This window comes from Epinephelus moara, chromosome 23, assembly GCF_006386435.1.
Source record: "Epinephelus moara isolate mb chromosome 23, YSFRI_EMoa_1.0, whole genome shotgun sequence".
Lineage (NCBI taxonomy): Eukaryota > Metazoa > Chordata > Actinopteri > Perciformes > Serranidae > Epinephelus > Epinephelus moara.
The window spans coordinates 14,925,406-14,942,819 of NC_065528.1; the positions used below are offsets into that span (position 1 = coordinate 14,925,406).

General features: G+C 42.1%; 2 protein-coding genes across 2 annotated transcripts in view; one reads left to right on the forward strand and one right to left on the reverse strand.

The window, feature by feature from the left end:
* Positions 1 to 3,168, reverse strand: part of arl1 (ADP-ribosylation factor-like 1) — an 8,335-nt gene extending 5,167 nt beyond the window's left edge. Inside the window, exons 1-4 of the mRNA XM_050036891.1 lie at positions 3,017 to 3,168; positions 1,773 to 1,910; positions 1,079 to 1,160; positions 672 to 783 (exon numbers count right to left, since the gene is read on the reverse strand). Of these exons, the coding sequence (XP_049892848.1) occupies positions 672 to 783; positions 1,079 to 1,160; positions 1,773 to 1,910; positions 3,017 to 3,020 (336 nt within the window). The 5' untranslated portion in view covers positions 3,021 to 3,168. The remainder of the gene's footprint in view (positions 1 to 671; positions 784 to 1,078; positions 1,161 to 1,772; positions 1,911 to 3,016) is intronic.
* Positions 3,169 to 3,456: 288 nt separating this feature from the next.
* On the forward strand, positions 3,457 to 17,353 carry LOC126385277 (DENN domain-containing protein 11-like). Its single transcript, XM_050036889.1, has 9 exons — positions 3,457 to 4,088; positions 6,827 to 6,926; positions 7,192 to 7,350; positions 11,632 to 11,788; positions 11,886 to 12,024; positions 12,595 to 12,726; positions 12,831 to 12,981; positions 13,503 to 13,571; positions 13,943 to 17,353. Exons 1-9 carry the CDS (start codon positions 3,713 to 3,715, stop codon positions 14,136 to 14,138), a joined length of 1,479 nt encoding a protein of 492 aa, XP_049892846.1. The 5' UTR covers positions 3,457 to 3,712; the 3' UTR covers positions 14,139 to 17,353.
* The last annotated feature ends 61 nt before the right edge of the window (positions 17,354 to 17,414 follow it).

A 17,414-nucleotide genomic window follows, 5' to 3' on the forward strand; every position in this document is an offset into this window, starting at 1 on the left:
GAAGCACATTATGACCCTTTGTAAAAGTTTCTGTGTGGTACCTGTGTTGTACATGAGCTAACGTTAACGGGTAAGGACTGAGAGGCTGTCCGGTATGTGTGTGTGTCCGAGTCGGTGCTGCTTGCCCGATCGGGCATGCCTGTGCAGGGTCTGCTGGCCCGCCGGCTATTTTTACTTGCCCCGGGCATTTGGGCAACCGTTAATGTCGGACCCTCTTGCCCCGGGCATTTGGGCAACCGTTAATGTCGGACCCTGTAGTATGTGATCAAAAATATCATAAAAAAGTCATAGTATAGTATGTGGTCAAAAATATCATAAAAAAAGTCATAGTACAGTATGTGATCAAAAATATTAAAATGTCATAGTATGTTATAAACAAATGTCACAGTTCATCCTTGAGTCCAAGTTGAAGAAATTCCTTCAAGGCATTACTGAGATACTGCATTTAGGAGAATGGGGCGGCCAGAAGGATGGACGGCTATCGCCAGCACGGAGGAATAAAAACTTGCTAGCCCAGATGCTCAAACTTGAATTTTTCACTTTGAATGTTGGCATCTGGATTTGACCAGCGTAATTTGAGCAACAAAATATTTTGACATGACCTCAAATACTTGCAAAATGATGAAATGGTTCAATGTGTTCAGGTTGTAGTTGAGAATGAGCCCACTTACCTCCAACATGGCCACCAGCTCAGACTTTGAGATGCCCATCCTGTCCCGGTCACTGCTGTCAACCACATAGATGACTGCATCTGTGTTCGAGTAGTAACACCGCCAGTAGGGCCTGTCGAGCAGAGCGAGGAGCAGAGGTTGTCAGACGGGAGAAGAGACAGAGAGGATGATGAAGAGTAACAAAAAAACATGGTGGTTTGACAGCGCATAGATGCAAGAATGAAGGCAACAAGTTCAAACATTTAAAAAGTGAGGTGAAAATAGGTACATATACACAAAACCTTGCTTCTTCTGTTTATACCCAATCTCCAAAATGCTGTTTGGAGCTCCATCCGTGTCCCACATACATACACTTTCACACAGTAACTCCTGGGAGCTCCACAGCACAGCCACAATCTGTCACCTACCTGATACTTGTCTGTCCTCCCAGATCCCACACCTGGAACTTCAGATTCCTGTATGTGACTGTCTCCACGTTGAAGCCGATTGCTTAGTGGAGAGAAATCCAAAAGGGGACAGTGAGAGCCAAGAATATGATCCTGACGGTTACCACCATCTTATCTGTGTGTGCAGTGTGATTTTTCTGCTGAGTACTGAGATTACGATATACACTGCAGTACTCACAGACACAGCTTGATTCAGTTTATATTCTTATTTGATCACATACTTCCATTTCAGTGTTTCAAAACCACAAACTGACTCATACATTGTGTTTGTTTTTCTCCAGGTATCACAGCTGTCTTTGCTAACATCAAACTCTGTCAACTGTAATTACTTTCATTAAAGCCAGTGAAACTTGTTTGTCTTAATTTGCCTCTCTCCAGTAAAAGTCTGTGTGTCAAAGAAAAATGTTGACCAGACTGGTTGCCTTTGTTTACCAAGCCTCACTGTGCAGACACATGTCTGCAGGACTGAGGATGGATGCCATTCATACTGTAATTTCAGCGTACATAAATAGACTGTTGTCATACTACTATGTTAAAAAAATACTATATCTGATAAGCTGACAGTTAAACTGATATGAATCTGAGGATGTTGTGTGTGGAGGAATATACACTAAATAAGTACGGGAACAAAGAAATACAGCAAGCCAGTACATACTGGGGATTGTGGTGACCACCTCTCCAACCTGCAGCCGGTACAGAATGGTTGTTTTCCCTGCGCCGTCCAAACCCAGGATCAGAATCCTCATCTCTCTGGAGCCTAACAGGCCCATGAAGAGATTAGAGAAGAAATTACCTGAAAAATAGACACATGGGGAAGAGTTTAATGCAGAGAAAAGTAATTTTTGATATAACATCAACTAAAACAGCAAACATTTGCTTGCTCCGTCTTCACCATGAGCTGAATACTTTGGATTTGTTGGGTGTAAAACATCACTTTGGGCTGTGGTCTTTGCATAAATAAACTTAATGATAACATAGGAATAAAAAGCAACGACTGTCCCAGCTACCTCAGCATAGAGGTCCATGATATGGGCTGGTAGTCTAACAAGGTATCCCTTAGTCACCCATGAATGGACCGGCACGTGTCAACTTTAGGTAGTCTTCAATAGGGTGAAGAGAGGACTTACACACCGTGCCAGCCCATATTATGGAATCCTACACTGAAGTAAGCTGGGACACTCATTGCTTTTTGTTCTCAAGTGACCATTTGTCCTATCTTTGAAGAGCACCTAATTTTCTTACAATCACCTACAACTTGTGTCTTGACCCAGTGCATTCATTTTTCTTCATTATAAGAAGCTTAATGATAGCTTAAATCAGGAAAACAAAATAGTTAATGGCAAATCAACTGCCAAAATAGTGGTACGAGTTGTGAAGAATTACAGAAACAGAGAGATGTGACAGTTACAAAGACATGAAAGTAAATTCAACGTAAAAGAGTGAGCTTCCCTACAACTGAAGCTATTTAAAACCCAATGTCTTTTCCTGATTTGCACAACAGTGGGCCTCTCAGTATCACTCAGGTGGTTGAGGAAATTAGCTAAGGTTAGCTTAGGTTAGCTTAGCATCAAAAACTGACGTTCCGGCATCATTGAATTAATTAAAGACAGCAGGTCCTCGTTCATTTTTCTCTTATGCCTTTGATGCCAATATATAAGTATTATTACACAGCTGGCCCGAATAGTTTGGAGACAAAATGTTTAAGAGCTGTCCACGTCAAAAGACCATGGATGACATACCGTATCCACGGTAATAGCTAACGTTAGCTAGCTAGCAGGCGAGCTGCGCGTTAAATGGAAATAGAGATATACTTGAACCTAATAATTCATACGCAATAAGGTTATAGAGACTCAAAGGGCACGTCCATACATTTAGTCGACCAATAGTAAAAATACTCACCCATTTCGATAAGACTACGGTCCTTCGGTGAGCAGGAAAGTGGCAGGTTGGACAGACACCTTCTTCCGTGTGGTTGACGTGTCGCTGAACTATGTCACCAACCCTTGCTTGGATTTTGCGTCGCAACATTCGACTCACTCAAAAAGCCATTTTAAACTGTAAAATAGACAAATAGCAATTAATGGTACAATTTCAAAATTTTAAAAATATATCTGACATATTAAGAGTATTTATTTTTTTAACACGAGAATATTCTTTATAAAAACATAAATCTTTCCAGCGAAAGTGCTACTCAGGAAGACAAGATTCATCCCGATGCTCTGGTGCAGGGTACATTCAAGAAGCCAAAACGGTGCCGTGTTCCTAAACGTTCAATAACTATTCGTAGTAAAGGGAGTGTGACAGCGACTGGTGAATTGTTTTGAATGCAGCTCACATTAGACGAAGGAGTTGCCCTCTCCCAACAGCATCAAATTTATGATCACCTCAGAGAAGAAAGATTATAAAGATAGATGTGAAAGCTGGTCTCGCGACGTTAATTTGATGCAAAATGCAACCGTTCTGAACAGTTAAGAAGAACTTTACGATGCGGGACTCGCTCTGAGGTGTAATTATCCACGGATGGACCTGGTGCCCGTCGGCTGAGACATCATTTACAATCCGCTGTGAGACTGACGAGGCGGGACCGCCGACAGGATGGTGGAGCGGTCGGACCGAGCCCCTCTGCTGGACTGGGAGGAGGTTCCGTCCGCGGAGAAGCCCGGCGGAGAGGCACCGGCGGCACCCCACGCCAAGGACCGACTGGCGAGCCCCTCCAACAGCCGTGTTGGGTGGAGCGGCAGTCCAGGGGGTCCCACTCCCAGCAGGTCTTTCTCCAACGCAGACGGCTGCAGCGCCCCACCCGCGACCTCCAGCATCCCGGCGGGCAAGGATGAAGCCCTGCGTCCCGACAGCGAGGAGCATCTCTCGGATCCAGGATCGAGGGAGGTGTCGCTGGAGGACAGGATGGTGAAATGGGAGGAAAAGGACCAGATTGTGTCGGTCTTTGTCGTTACATTCAATACCAGATCAGGTGGGACATCAAATATGCAACATGGGAGTATCATTGCTTTATTAAACAACACACACAAAGAGAAAAGATCATGTTTATAGACAGGAAAACAGAATATAAACCAAGCCTCGTCTAATGCAAGCAATCCCTGTGTCTGACGCCCAAATATGAAGAGCGCGTGTTTGTACCAAGTCTGCAGAACCTTCTCCTACAGGTGTGGCTCTCTCTGACCTGGCCATAAGTTTAGAGACGTGATTAAAAGCCATCTGTCGCCTGACTACAGAAACAGACATGTAAAGATGAGTTCCGTGATGGGGATCAATCAGCTGGTCGTTTCTGCAGAGAGCAGGCAGGCCTATACATTTTTAATGAGGGGCATGTTGAAGACAAGATAAGCCCCTGTGAAATAGGAGCCAATCAGGTTACTCACCTAGAGAGGTGATTCATTTAAGAATCATAAGATTTAATGTTTCAAAATGATGGAAAAAACCCTGAGTTCATTGCAAGTGGGAAGATTCCCTATCGGCTGGAGATGGGTGCTTTCTGATTTTGCAGCATGGGTGAGGTTATGACAGGTTATCAGTGCTTTAAAAAATTGCTCAGTGGAAGGGTCGCTGACATTAGTACTCCCCCACTACCACCATTTGATAGGGGCTTTGCACAAAAGGCTTCAATTACAAGACTCCAGGTAGATTAGCTGATCAATGCCTGGTCTGTACAGTCAATAATGTTACCCTAATGAGCTGATGCCACAGCTTTCCTTAATAACAGAGCCAGGATTGACACGTAATGCATGATAAGATAAAACAGGACACGTTATTGCTCGCAGTGTACTGATATGATGAGACTAACAGAATGCACAGTAGGTAAATCATATAATATATTACAAGACAGTTGGCTGTGGTACATCATTATATGTGTACCTGTAGAGAACAACATGTTCTTTTGTTTAGTATGTTACTAAATGTTTTCATAACTGCAGAATTTTACAACCAAGATGAATCAGTGAAGTATCAAAGGTCACTCTTACGTTAAAGGTCCAGTTTGTAGGATCAAGTGGTATCTAGCAGTGAGGCTGCAGAACTGAAACTCCCATGTGCCAAGAATGTAGGGAAACTACGGTGGCTGATGTGATAACGTAAATGGCAGTCTCTAGAGCCAGTGTTTAGTTTGTCCATCCTGGGCTACTGTAGAAACAACATGGTGACCTCTGTGTAAGAGGACCCGCTCCCTTTGTAGATACAGACAGCTTATTTTAAGGTAACAAAAACACAACAGTTCTCATTTTCAGGTGATTATAAACTAATGGAAACATAGTTATGAATATTATATACCATTTCGGCCAATAGGTGCTCCGAAATCCTACACACTGGACCTTTAAAATATCAAGGAAAATATACCTCTGCCTAGTGGTGTGATGGTAGTTGATGAGGTGGGTGCACTATAAGGTAGATGGGTAGGTTACCAAGGAGTAAGTGGGTATAATCTCCTATATATTCCAATGGCGTTTTGGGCAATAGGTGGGTAAATGGCCAGAAAAAGAGGTGGATATACCCTTCGCTACACCTCAGCATACGCCTTAGCATTGAAACAAAATGTAGGCTATTATTGTGTCAGCGTTTTGGCAAGATATCACAAAAAGATTGCCCCATTTCTACTTACAGAAAGAAAGCCTCACCTGTGCTTACTTAAAGGAGCAATCCACCCAAAACACAGGGCAGTGGGGGGGTATTTAATTTGACCTTTTTGATTAGAGAGCACAGCAGAGAAGTGACAGGAAGTCAGTGAAGTGAAGACATGCAACAATGCTGCCAAGACATCCCAAAGGTTTCTTTTTCAAGTGAAGAAATGAGACTTAAGGATCTCTTAGAACATTTCTGAGTCTCAGTGGTGTCGTCTAGGGTTTATACAGGTGTACTGTATACCCTCCTCTCTTTCTGTCCGTTTATAGTATACCCACCCATCAGCCAAAAAGCTATTGGAATATATGGGAGAGTATACCCACTTCCTCCTCGGTAACCTACCTATTTACCTAGCAGTACACCAGCCTCATCAGCTACCACTACACCACTGTCTTTACTGTGCTGGAACAAGCATAATAGAGTAGAATTAATTGTAGTACTTCACCTGTAATAACGCTGCAGAGAGCTGACAGTAAACTGGGGATAATTTCTTACAGACTTTAGTCTAGCATCAAGAGCCTGATGATATATCACAAATCAGAGTATCCAGATTTTGTGCCTTTGTACACAAATAGGATGTAAAATATATAATAAAAAAATATTAAGTCTCTAGAGGCCATTTAATACCAGTCCCTCTGTACAGGAAACAGCTTTGAAAGGCACTTTGCACTGCACGATAGTTAAAGCTTAATACTTAAAGTCAATACCAGCTGTCAGAGTGGTAATGGAGCATCTTTTGTGTTAAGCCGCAGGTGGATGATACAGACCTGTAGGCTCGATCTGACGAAACAACTCATATTTCTACAGAGACTCCACTGGCTGATATGTGTAGCTAATGATTAGATTGAAAACCACAGAGGCTGAGTCACCTTCTCTGTCTCCCCACTCCTATCAGACTGTATTTGCTCAGCTGCCGCCCGAGCGTCAGCGTCCAACACATAATGAATTCCAAGGAATCCAGTCCCTGTTGTTTTTTTATGAACATCAAATGAAATGCTGATAATATATTTACAGTGTGGTCTTCTATCAGTGTTTGTCTGCTGGCCTGTGTGTTTTAATATTGTGTGGGTGTGATAGGAAACATGCTGGAGTGGTGTCTGCCCAAAGACATGGACCTGGAGGGAGTGGAGTTCAAAGCCATCGCCAGCGGCTCCCACCGAGTCACCACAGACTTCATGTAAGCATTTGCACTATAGAGGAAGTTGTTCACCTTCTGTACAACCTGAAGGGCAACAACCAAGAGGAGGAAGGTAATGTTGAGTATTAGGATGCGGCCCCATGTCCTCCTCCTGGCAGGACAGAACGACACAAAGTGTTGCCTGGCAAAAAAAAAAGAAAAGAAAGCCCAGCCATCTGGCAGTGCCTTTGCTTTTCATGACTCATGGCTTCGTCTGTCTCCCTCTCTCCCTCTCTCCCTCTCCCATCCCTCCATCCATCCACAGCTACTTCCGGAAGGGCTGCTACTTTGGCCTCGCCTGCTTTGCCAACATGGCGGTGGAGAGCACAGTGGAGAGGGGGGCGAGGATGAAGTCGGTAGGGATCCTGTCACCTTCCTACACCCTGCTCTACCGCTACATGAGCTTTCTGGAGCACCAGGTCAGGTAAGAGGAGCTAGTTTGTACAACAGAGTGGTTTGCTGATGCACATTACAGGAAATATTGCTTTCACCGAGCAACAGGCTCAAAATAACTTCTATAAAATGTCACGAACATATCACAAGATCTTGGAAGTGTACATGGTCCAATTTCAAATTTTTTCGACACACTTTAAGTACTTCCCATGTCGGCTTTATAGTTGAGTTTGGTGGTCAAAAGAGTAAAACCTCATTTTGAAAAGCTGGAACCCGCTGTTTGCTTGACATATTATATAAAATGATTAAAGCTGCAGTTGGTAACTTTTATCAAAGAAATAACTTTATGCCATAGTAGAAAAAGTTTAAACCTAATTTTAAACCATTCGAAGCATTTTGACCAAATGGAAAATTGGTTTGGTATCCGAAAAATTGGTTCCCAGCTAGAAGCAAACGACAGTAGGTTTTCCTTGACCTGAAGTGCGAATCGTGACGACATCAGTGGGCGTGTTAGATTCTACAGATTGGAAAGAGAGGATGGAGAAGGCAACAATAGAGATGTTAAGTGAGAAATCCTAGGAAAAAAGAGCATGCCGTAGTCTCATTAATAGTATAAAAATAAACGTCTGCGGGGTTCTGATCATAACTGGTGGAAACATGGGCTGGTGTGCTAGATAGCACCAAGGTTTCAAGAGTCCTGAACAGAACTGGCGTGAGAGCCAGAGCTCATTTAGTGGAAAAGGGGTAATAGTGCTTCTAATGGCGTTTGCAATCTACCACGCCTGAATGAAAACAACCAATCAGAGCCAAGGAGTCTCTTACATGGCTGTCAGTTATGTCAGTCGCAGCTTGTGAACTGCGGCCAAACTGTCAAACTAGGCAGCACTGATCAAATATTAATCAAGATTCTGTTACTGCATTGGTTCACTTTAGGACTAGATAAAGTAGTAAAATCCCTGATGCACATACTTGAGACTATGAGTGGGAGTAATAGTGTCGTCTGGGGGTCTGAGTGGGAGACAAAGGGTTTGATGGATAGAAGAGTAGGAAATCGCAAAGGTAGATAGAAAAGTAAGAAGGAGCGAAGGGAAGGCAGAGCCAAGGAGAGACGTCTGTGCGGACTGAACTCTCCCCTGCCAAACCGGGCCGTACGCTCTTACCTTCCCGTATTCCCTCATTTCGATGAGGGAAGAGAGAAGAAACTAACAGAAGAACTTACCTAACTTTGATCGAGGTCTTACCAACTACAGCTTTAATTAATTATCAAAATGTCTTTGAAGTAATTCAGTTATTCAATCAAAGAGTTCGTCCTGTGACACCACCACTACTACCACTAGTCAGAGGCTTCACATATGGCAGTGTTAATCCAGAGGCAAGTTCACATATGGCCACTAGGGGTTGCTAGAGGGGCTTTTTGAATCCTCATAGCCAAGTTCCTGTTCTTCTTTCTTTTCCCTCATCTCAAATAGACCACTCTCACACTTTCCATAACTCCTGTTTTCTTTCCCTGCTACACTTCCTTTATCTTTAAACCCCATTAATAATTAAGAACTTGCTGGTGTGATCAGACTCGTGTACTTCAGTGTTACACCCCATGCTTTGTCACACCCATGTTACACTTTCCCTTTGAACACAGCTCTCTCTCTACATTCCTGTCTGCTTTCCCTCGATCCTCCTCCTCTCTTCCCTCTCCTCAGTTCCCACACTCTGGCCTCTCTTGGCCCCCAGTCATGCAGCGGTCATGCTCCTTACTCATCATTCCCCTCGTAGCTCGCTCCAGATTCCCCATCTGCTGACTGCCATTGCAGTTACATAAAGGGCTCACTGTTGGTCATGAGGTGGTTCAGACATTTAGGAATTCATGGATACTTTCCCCTTTCTTTTCTCTCTATCTCTCCTTCCCTCCATTTCTGATTTTGACTCTCTTGTTTGTCTTCTCCTGGCACTTGCAGCTAGCAGAACTAATTAGCTTTACAGGAAAAAAAATGCTAACAAGGACAAGAGAGTTTAATGGAGATGTGTCTTGGTATAGAATCCTAAAATGTCTATGTAACCCATGGTACAGTTGGTGACACATAAGAAAACACTGCATGTGAGTCTTACACATAGGCGTTTCTAGCCCATTTTTGGGGGTGCTGAAGCACCCCTAAATTGAATCCCAGCACCCCTAAAATTTGAGAGATTTTTTTTAATTTATTTATTTATTTTCTGTGTGTCCCTTTTTAACAAGCTAGAAAAGTGTCAAAACCATAGAGTCTTTTTAACAAGCTAGAAAAGTGTCAAAACCATAGAGTACTTGGTTGCAACCTAATATTTTAACAACAAAAATACAGCAGCACCCCCCCCACCCCTTGCCTCAAAAATGGTTTGATCCACCCCATCCCTCCCACCTTTCCCCGACTCGGGCTCTGAGCGCTCTATCTGCACAGAGCAATGTGCTGCCTTCCAGAGTGGGTGATATGCAGTAGTGGTGTAAGTACCTGGCTTAAACCAGGATATGTGGCACATTTCTTAACTTCTACCACTCAATACCAACACATTATTATCATTACCAGTCCTCATTTTTGCTGCATTTAATCGTAGGTCACTGTTTATGTTGTTAGGTAGGAGTTAGCTGACGTTTTTTCTAGCTAGGAAACGTTACAGGTGGTCAGTACCACTGTCCTCTGTTTGAATTGGAATGAGAGAAGCTAGCTGTTGTGTCATGTGCATGTGTTAATATTAAAGCCAAGGTGCTACTGACTAGCTAACTGACTGGATGCCCATTAACATTATAACTCCTATTGTGTGTATTTATTATTATTATTTTGTAGATTTCAAGCACTTTTCTTTTTTGAAGTGTATTTTTATTTATGTATTTGTATTATATAATACAGACAAGAAGGAAAAAGGCAGAGACAAACATTGAAAAAGTCAATTACTGTTAATGTGTTAATGTTACATGTTGTGCATTGCATTTCAAATAAAAGTCCAAAAAATAAGTCCAAGGTCCATTTTTGGTATTTTTGGTACTCACTATAGGGGGCTGGTTTACTCCAGAAACATACATACTGTTTATGTGTATGTTGAGGAGCTGCTGTATCAAAATGAGTTATCCTCCCCCAGAAATTAGGGTTACGATATGTTTCTTTTATGATTCCAATCCATTCCTCTTTTGCTGTGGCTCAGCATTTAAATAACCTTTATCAGATTTGATGGTTTAGTCACAGATTTTCCCAAAAAGTGTTGTGCTTTTCTTTCACAAATGTGGGAATGAAATTGAGTTAAAATGTACAAAACAGTAAAATTTATCTTGCCTGGCCGGGCAGCTCTCTGGGTGCTCAGCACCCCTAAACCTCTGATCCTAGAATCGCCCCTGGTCTTACATGCAGTTGAAAACCTAAATCTCTAATTAGTTAAATAGTGATCTTGTCTATAACCTGGTTTATAATTCAACCTTTAGCCTGGAGGATCACATTTATTGCTGAAACAATTACTTAACTGATCAAGTAGTTGATTTACAGAATTTTAATCTACTTTAACTTTGATCAGAAATTAATTTTTCAAGCAAACATGTCAAACATTTAATGGAGTACTTTAGGGGGTACACGTTTAAAAAATATCAGTCATGCTTAAAATAATTTGATATAAGTTAGAAAAATGCAAGTGTAAGTTTGATAAACCAAATGTTATATTCAGTATCCATTTTTTTTTTTTTTGAAGCAGTCGTTCACTGCCGTAAACTGTCAACTGCTAAAATGAATGCAACCAGTTGTGGTTGAAACATAATAGCAATACAGCGGAAAACATAGAGCAAGAAGTGAAAAAGAAAGCGAAAACAGAACCACTAAAATACCATCAGTAGCGTGAAGAATATGTTCTAATAGGATTTACCTAGTTTTATTTTACCTCTTTATAGAGGCTTTTCTTTCCCTGTTTTTGTTTTTATCAATAATGTTATGCACTGGTGAGGGGGCATATGGCTGAAAAATATTTCCACCACTGTTTTAGAGATTAATAATGAAGCCTTAACACAAAAAAAACATCACATTTTACAGGCATACTCAGCCAGCTGTTTTTCTTCTGTACTTTGTTAGCATACTATTTCACAGATTGACATCCAGCCCACTGCAGTTCACTGTAGTCCAGTCTGTTGTTACTCACTGAGGGTTTCCAGGCCAAATGAATGTGAATTACAAATAGCTGCATTTGCACTAATTAATGACTGTTAGCCACATGCATTTCACATGTTAGGGCTCCATTTTAAAACCAAAATGGTTTATTTTAAGGTTTAGAATTTTGTCCCAAAAAAATCTTATGTTTGGTGCCCCAGGCTCCAGCTTCAGTCCCCGGGCCACTACTCCCCCCTGGAGGCCTTCTATGAGGACAAGAGAGCACTTCTGCCCCCCAGTGGTGATGGTGTTGTTACTGCATGTCCAGCCAATGCCTGGGGAGCTGCCATCAACCACAGCATGCACCCTGAGATGAAGGTAAGCGGCAGTTCTACAACTTTGTAAGCTGCTGTTTTTTACTCTATATGACTCAGTAACTTTTTTTTACCACTGTGTCTGAATACCTGTGGACCAGATCACCCACCCTGCAGGCTGTATGTCCCAGTTCATCCGCTTCTTTGGGGAGCAGATCATGGTGCTGTGGAAACTGGCTCTGCTGCGCAGACGCATCCTCATCTTCTCCCCTCCACCTGTGGGTGTGGTCTGCTACAGAGGTGAGAATGGATTTATTTTTACAGAAGTTTAAAGGAATAGTTCAACATTTTGGGAGTTATGCATATTCACTTTCTTGCCAAGAGTCAGATGAGATGTTTGGTAGCACTTTTGTGGTATCAAACTTTAAGTTCAATACAAAGCTGGAGCCAGCAGCTGGTTAGCTTAGCTTTGCACAAATAATGGAAACAGGTGGAAACAGTTTACCTTTCTATGTCTGAAGGTTTTGTGACTCCTTGTGGTTGTTTGCCTGTTTTTGTCGGTCTCTTTGCAAGATATTAAAATGTGTATTTCACAACGTGTCAAAATATTCCTTTAATCTAAAAGAAAAATGTTTGTTTTCATGTTTTTACTTTACTTCAAGTCTCCACAATCTGTTACAGCTCTGGAGCCCATTAAACTTATTCAGACAACTGTGATTTCACATCAGCGTACATCCAGTTTCTCTCCAGCTGTATCAGTGAGACAGTCTACACGTCATACACACATTCACACCCTGTGTCGCTCTCTTTCTCACCCACACTCATGCATCATTTATCTCATTTCACCCTCCACCCCCTCTCCCCTCACAGTGTACTGCTGCTGTTGCCTGGCAAACATCTCCATCCCCGGGATCGGCGTGGCCGTGCCCGAGTTCCGCCCGTTCTTCTACGTAAACGTGGCCGACATCAGCGCCCTGGAGAACGAGCTCTCCTACGTGGCGTGTAAGTGGATGCTTGAAACATGTTAAAGCCACACTGAAAAAAGACTTGTTGGTCTGATTCCTCAGCAGGTATTAAACCATCTCATGTATTTCTTACCTCTTTAGGCACTACTGAGAAGATCTTTGAGGAGAAGAAGGATCTGTACGATGTGTATGTAGACAATCAGAATGTAAAGACCTACAGAGACGGCCTGAAGCCTCTGCTCCGCCTCAGCACCGCAGACAGGGAGAAATATCGCAAACTCACAGAACAGAGGTAGGAAACACTTCTAACAGCTGAACTACTGCTCACATGTTACAAAAGTCTACGGCTGGTGTTGCTTTACATTTTTCTTATTGTTACCAAATCTCCTTAAAAAGAAGCCCAAACTACATAAAATACTTTACGACCACAGCATAAGAAGAAATAAAAAAATCCAAGCAGAGGGCAGAGTCTCTGCAGATAAATGCACCGCAACACACTTCTAGTGGGTCATAAGTGATGGTTGAGAGGGAGTCCATACATTTTTTAAAGAAAAATCCTTCATAGTATACCTTTAACATCGTATTAGCATTTTGTCACGGTAACATTAGCATTTAGCTCGAAGCACCACTGTGTTATGTACAGCCTCACAAAGCTGCTGGCACAATGTCCACCACAAGTACACATTACATATGTTAGTATAAATTAAAAGTAGAGCAGTCTCTCGTGTGTTTTTAAAGGTTAACAGCTGGAAATAAACCGTGTGTGTGTGTGTGTGTGTGTGTGTGTGTGTGTGTGTGTGTGTGTGTGTGCAGGCAGATGTTGCTGTACTCCCAGGAGGAGAATGGAGACTGTGTGTCCAGTGAAGAGGATCTCTTTATTCTGTAAGTACAACATGATTCATTTACCCAGCCAGTGGAGTGATAACTACTGATTAAGCACTGTGCACAGAGCTGACACAACTTGATCTTTTTATGAGGAGAACAGTCGGCACAGTGGCAGCTTAGAAAAAAAATGAATCAAGGAAGTAATGAGCCTGACAGAATCTCCTGACCTTTGTCCTTCTCTCACAGTAACTGTATTTATTCAGTCTCACAAAGGGCAGATGTGTGCCGTGTCTTTTGTGCTTCTTCCATCTTATCACTGCTACTGTTCAGCATAGAGACATGAAATGAAGTCTGCTTTCTAAGTTCAAATACATTTAAGTTGCCATATTTAACTACTCACCCTTCCTTCTACATGTTCACTCATTCAGGTTTTTCCTGGAGCAGAACAACAGGATTTTCCAGACCCTCAGCGAGGTGGCAGGGAGCTCCGATCCCACGCTGACCCAGGAGAGCGTGAGGGCCATGGGTCTGGATCCCCACGGAGACAGGCTCTTCCTGCTCCACCTGCTGGAGATCTACGGCTACGACACCCTGCTGGTGTCGGAGCAGCTGTGCTGCAGTTGAGAGACGACAGACGGCCGGCTTTCCGCCTTTCATCACTGCTGATTTAAAACTGGGGATGAACTGCCTCGAGCAAACTCTGAGTGCTGCACTACTGGCTTCTTGGAGTCTTCAGGACCGTTTGGAACTTCTCTGGTATCACGTTTTTTGTTGTATATCTCCCTGTGCTTCTTCTGTTCGCCGTGGTTTTGCTCCTGATGGCAAGAGCAACAAAAACAGTCTCATGTATTATAACAAAGAGTATTATGGTCAGTTCTACTTGATAAAGCCTTGCAGAGGCTTACGATGGATTACTCACCCAAAAGTGATTCTCTGGATCGGGTACAGCTGGAGCATTTTGACACTGAGCTGTGTTTGAATGCCATGGATGGCAGGTTTAAACACAAGATGATGGCTTGAACTGTCCTGCGCGGACATCAAGTTGAATGAGACTTCCTCCAAGATGAAGTCGTGATTTGAAGATTTTTAGTGAACAAAAAGATTCAATGTATGAAAGTGAAAGAGAGGTAGCCGTCCTGTAAATAATAGTTTTTTCTTTTTATGTATAGTGTGTCAGCGTATGTGTGATATGGGGTCCGCCTCTCTGCCAGTGTTGCTTTCCTTGTATCAAGTGCTGGATTTAAAACATCTCATTTTAAAGCCTCTTTGTCCAAATCAGGGCCTCCTTTTTTGTAATCTAACTTAGGTCACTACAAGCAGGTCAAACCACTTTTGTCTTCAAGAGTCATGTCTGTAAGCACTGCTGTTTAACTAGACTATATAAAGACTGTATAAAAGAAGTGGATGTAGCTACTGTGGCGTCACCCATTGGTTGGTGGACTAACATTTTCGAAGCCTCAAGTTTGGCATTTTTGCTGTCGCCATTTGGGGTTTTTTGCAAACAGAACTGGACGAGAGGGTGGAGCTATCGAGAATCGAAGGGTGGATCTGACTGAGAACCCAAGGACACCACCCTGGTAGCAACTTGTCAATCACAAGGTAGACACACCCTATAGCATACCCTGCTTTATTGTCCATCTTACTCTAAATGGGACCTTAATTTACAAAATAACATCCTGCTGTATTGAGGAAGACTTGAAACTAGCGATTGAGACCATCAAAAATCAAGTGAGAAGTAGGGTCATTTTCTCCTAGACTTCTAAACTTCTTTTTACAACCAGTGGAGTCGCCCTCTGCTGGCCATTAGAAAGAATGCAGGTTCAAGGCACTTCCATATTGGCTTCACTGCTCAGACCCGGAGATAACCCCTTGACTGGCACTGAGACAAAATGACCGATTTGCAATTCAGTGTTAAGACTAATTATTTTTAAGCTAAGACCAAATCAGATTTTCTAATGATGTCCAACAGGCAAGGGTGACGTCCACGTGGATATGGAGGCGATTTGAAAATGGCTTATTTGCACCCGTGCTGTCAGCTGAGCCTGCACTTCAGAGGCATAAGCTGTTAAAAAGCACTGTTTAGTCTTTAATGCTTTTTCTCAAATGTATAGTCGTGTTTTTCAGCTCTCGTATCAAGACAAAGACCGGCCTTCAGGGGGTGAGTTCGCAACTTCAGATGATTCTCTCAATTCCAAGACACTGAGTTGATTTATCTAACAGCCAGCGTCTGCAGAATAGATCATAGAGAATCAGTTAAGACATAACTTTTAAGCTTTGTACATTTTAAAGCACACCATAGCAGCATATGCTGTCAGCTTCGTTACCAGAGAGGTTGCAGTTGTTGGTATCTTACGTTGTGTATTGCTGTCGATACATGAGGTGGTGCATCAAAGAAACAAGGTTCTTGGTTTATCAGAAATAAAGTGAGAAGCTTAAAGCTGCATTAATCACATTTTTGACTTGTAGCAGACAGTGGAACTAAAAAAAGACATACATAGCTACTACATCACTTGCTTGTTACGTATTTAATGGCTAATGTGTTAGCAAACAATGGCCCAATTACACATCCAGCTAACACAAAAAAATATGAGCATTCTCGCGAAGTTTCTTTTAGCTCTACTTTGGTTTTCACTAAGTCCAAAGAAAAATGGCTTTTAGTTTCTAGCTGTTCAACCTTCTTCGTTAGCTAGCTGCTAACTCGCTGCTGGATAGATAGCACACTTTACTTCTACTGAAATGTTTTACCAAAAACAACACTTTATGGATGCTAAAAACAGTGTGTTTCATAAATGCATTGTCTCACTTAGCCAGACCTGAGAAAGGGGAAAAGTCAGGGGGAAAAAAGCTCTGGCTGGTTTGTATTTTTTAAACCAATCATAATAATCGTAGGGCGGCATTAAGCCCACTATAGTGTGCTTCAGGGATGGCGTTTTTCCTCTAGGCTGAGGCGGAGCTTAGCGTCGCCCTGGTTCCCTCATCAGTAAGCTAATGGGATTTTTCCATTAGATTTTGGATTAGTGCAGAAAATAAGCTCTGTGGCGAACACGTTTATGATACTTATACTTTTCGTTTAGCAATATAATCTTTACAAATGAATATATCTGAATGAAATGATAAGATGTAGGGCTACTGTTTTTTTTTGTTTGTTTGTTTTTTTCTGTATTTTGTTTTTGGTTTTTTAAGTTGTGAAGCTTTCGTGACCCCTAGTGGGGGTCAGGACCTCCAGGTTGGGAACCAGTGAGCTAGATTATTAAAACCTGCCGTGAGGCTAGCTTCACCGAGCTTGAGTCAGTTAATATAAAAAACAGTGAATAATGCAGCTTTAAGCTAAGTTTTCCCCTTTGATGGGACAGAGTTGAGCCTGCACACCTCCATAGATCAGGTATACTTAAGAAATTCACGTGCAAGGTCAGTGTTTTGGGGAAACCTCCTTTAGTAACCATCACTACATAATTGCTGTAAGAAAATACATGCACTTAAAGAAAAATTAAATTCAAGTAACATCACTTAGTCAATCGCATTGTTAATTTGCTACTGAAATTTCTGATTCAAACACACATGAAGCTAACCTGGTGCTTTTTTTACTCCATGGGCTTTGTGCCTGGCACATAGGATGTACTCCCGCAACAACCTAAAGGTTATTCTGTCATTTTTGTGTTTTACAGTGATCGTTTTTATCCATTGTATTTCTTTTTATTCATAATGTTTATTCGTTTGTTTAGCTGTTGATTGTTTTGAGTGTAAATAGTCAATTGCTGTAACATTATCTGTGAAGAAATGGGATCAGCTGAATGTGTTTTATAAGGCTACTATGGTCCCACAGAGCCTCGTGTATCACTGGATCCCTCATGCAATTATGTAATCGGCTGTCCGCTGTAAGAAAACAATCTCGAGCATATT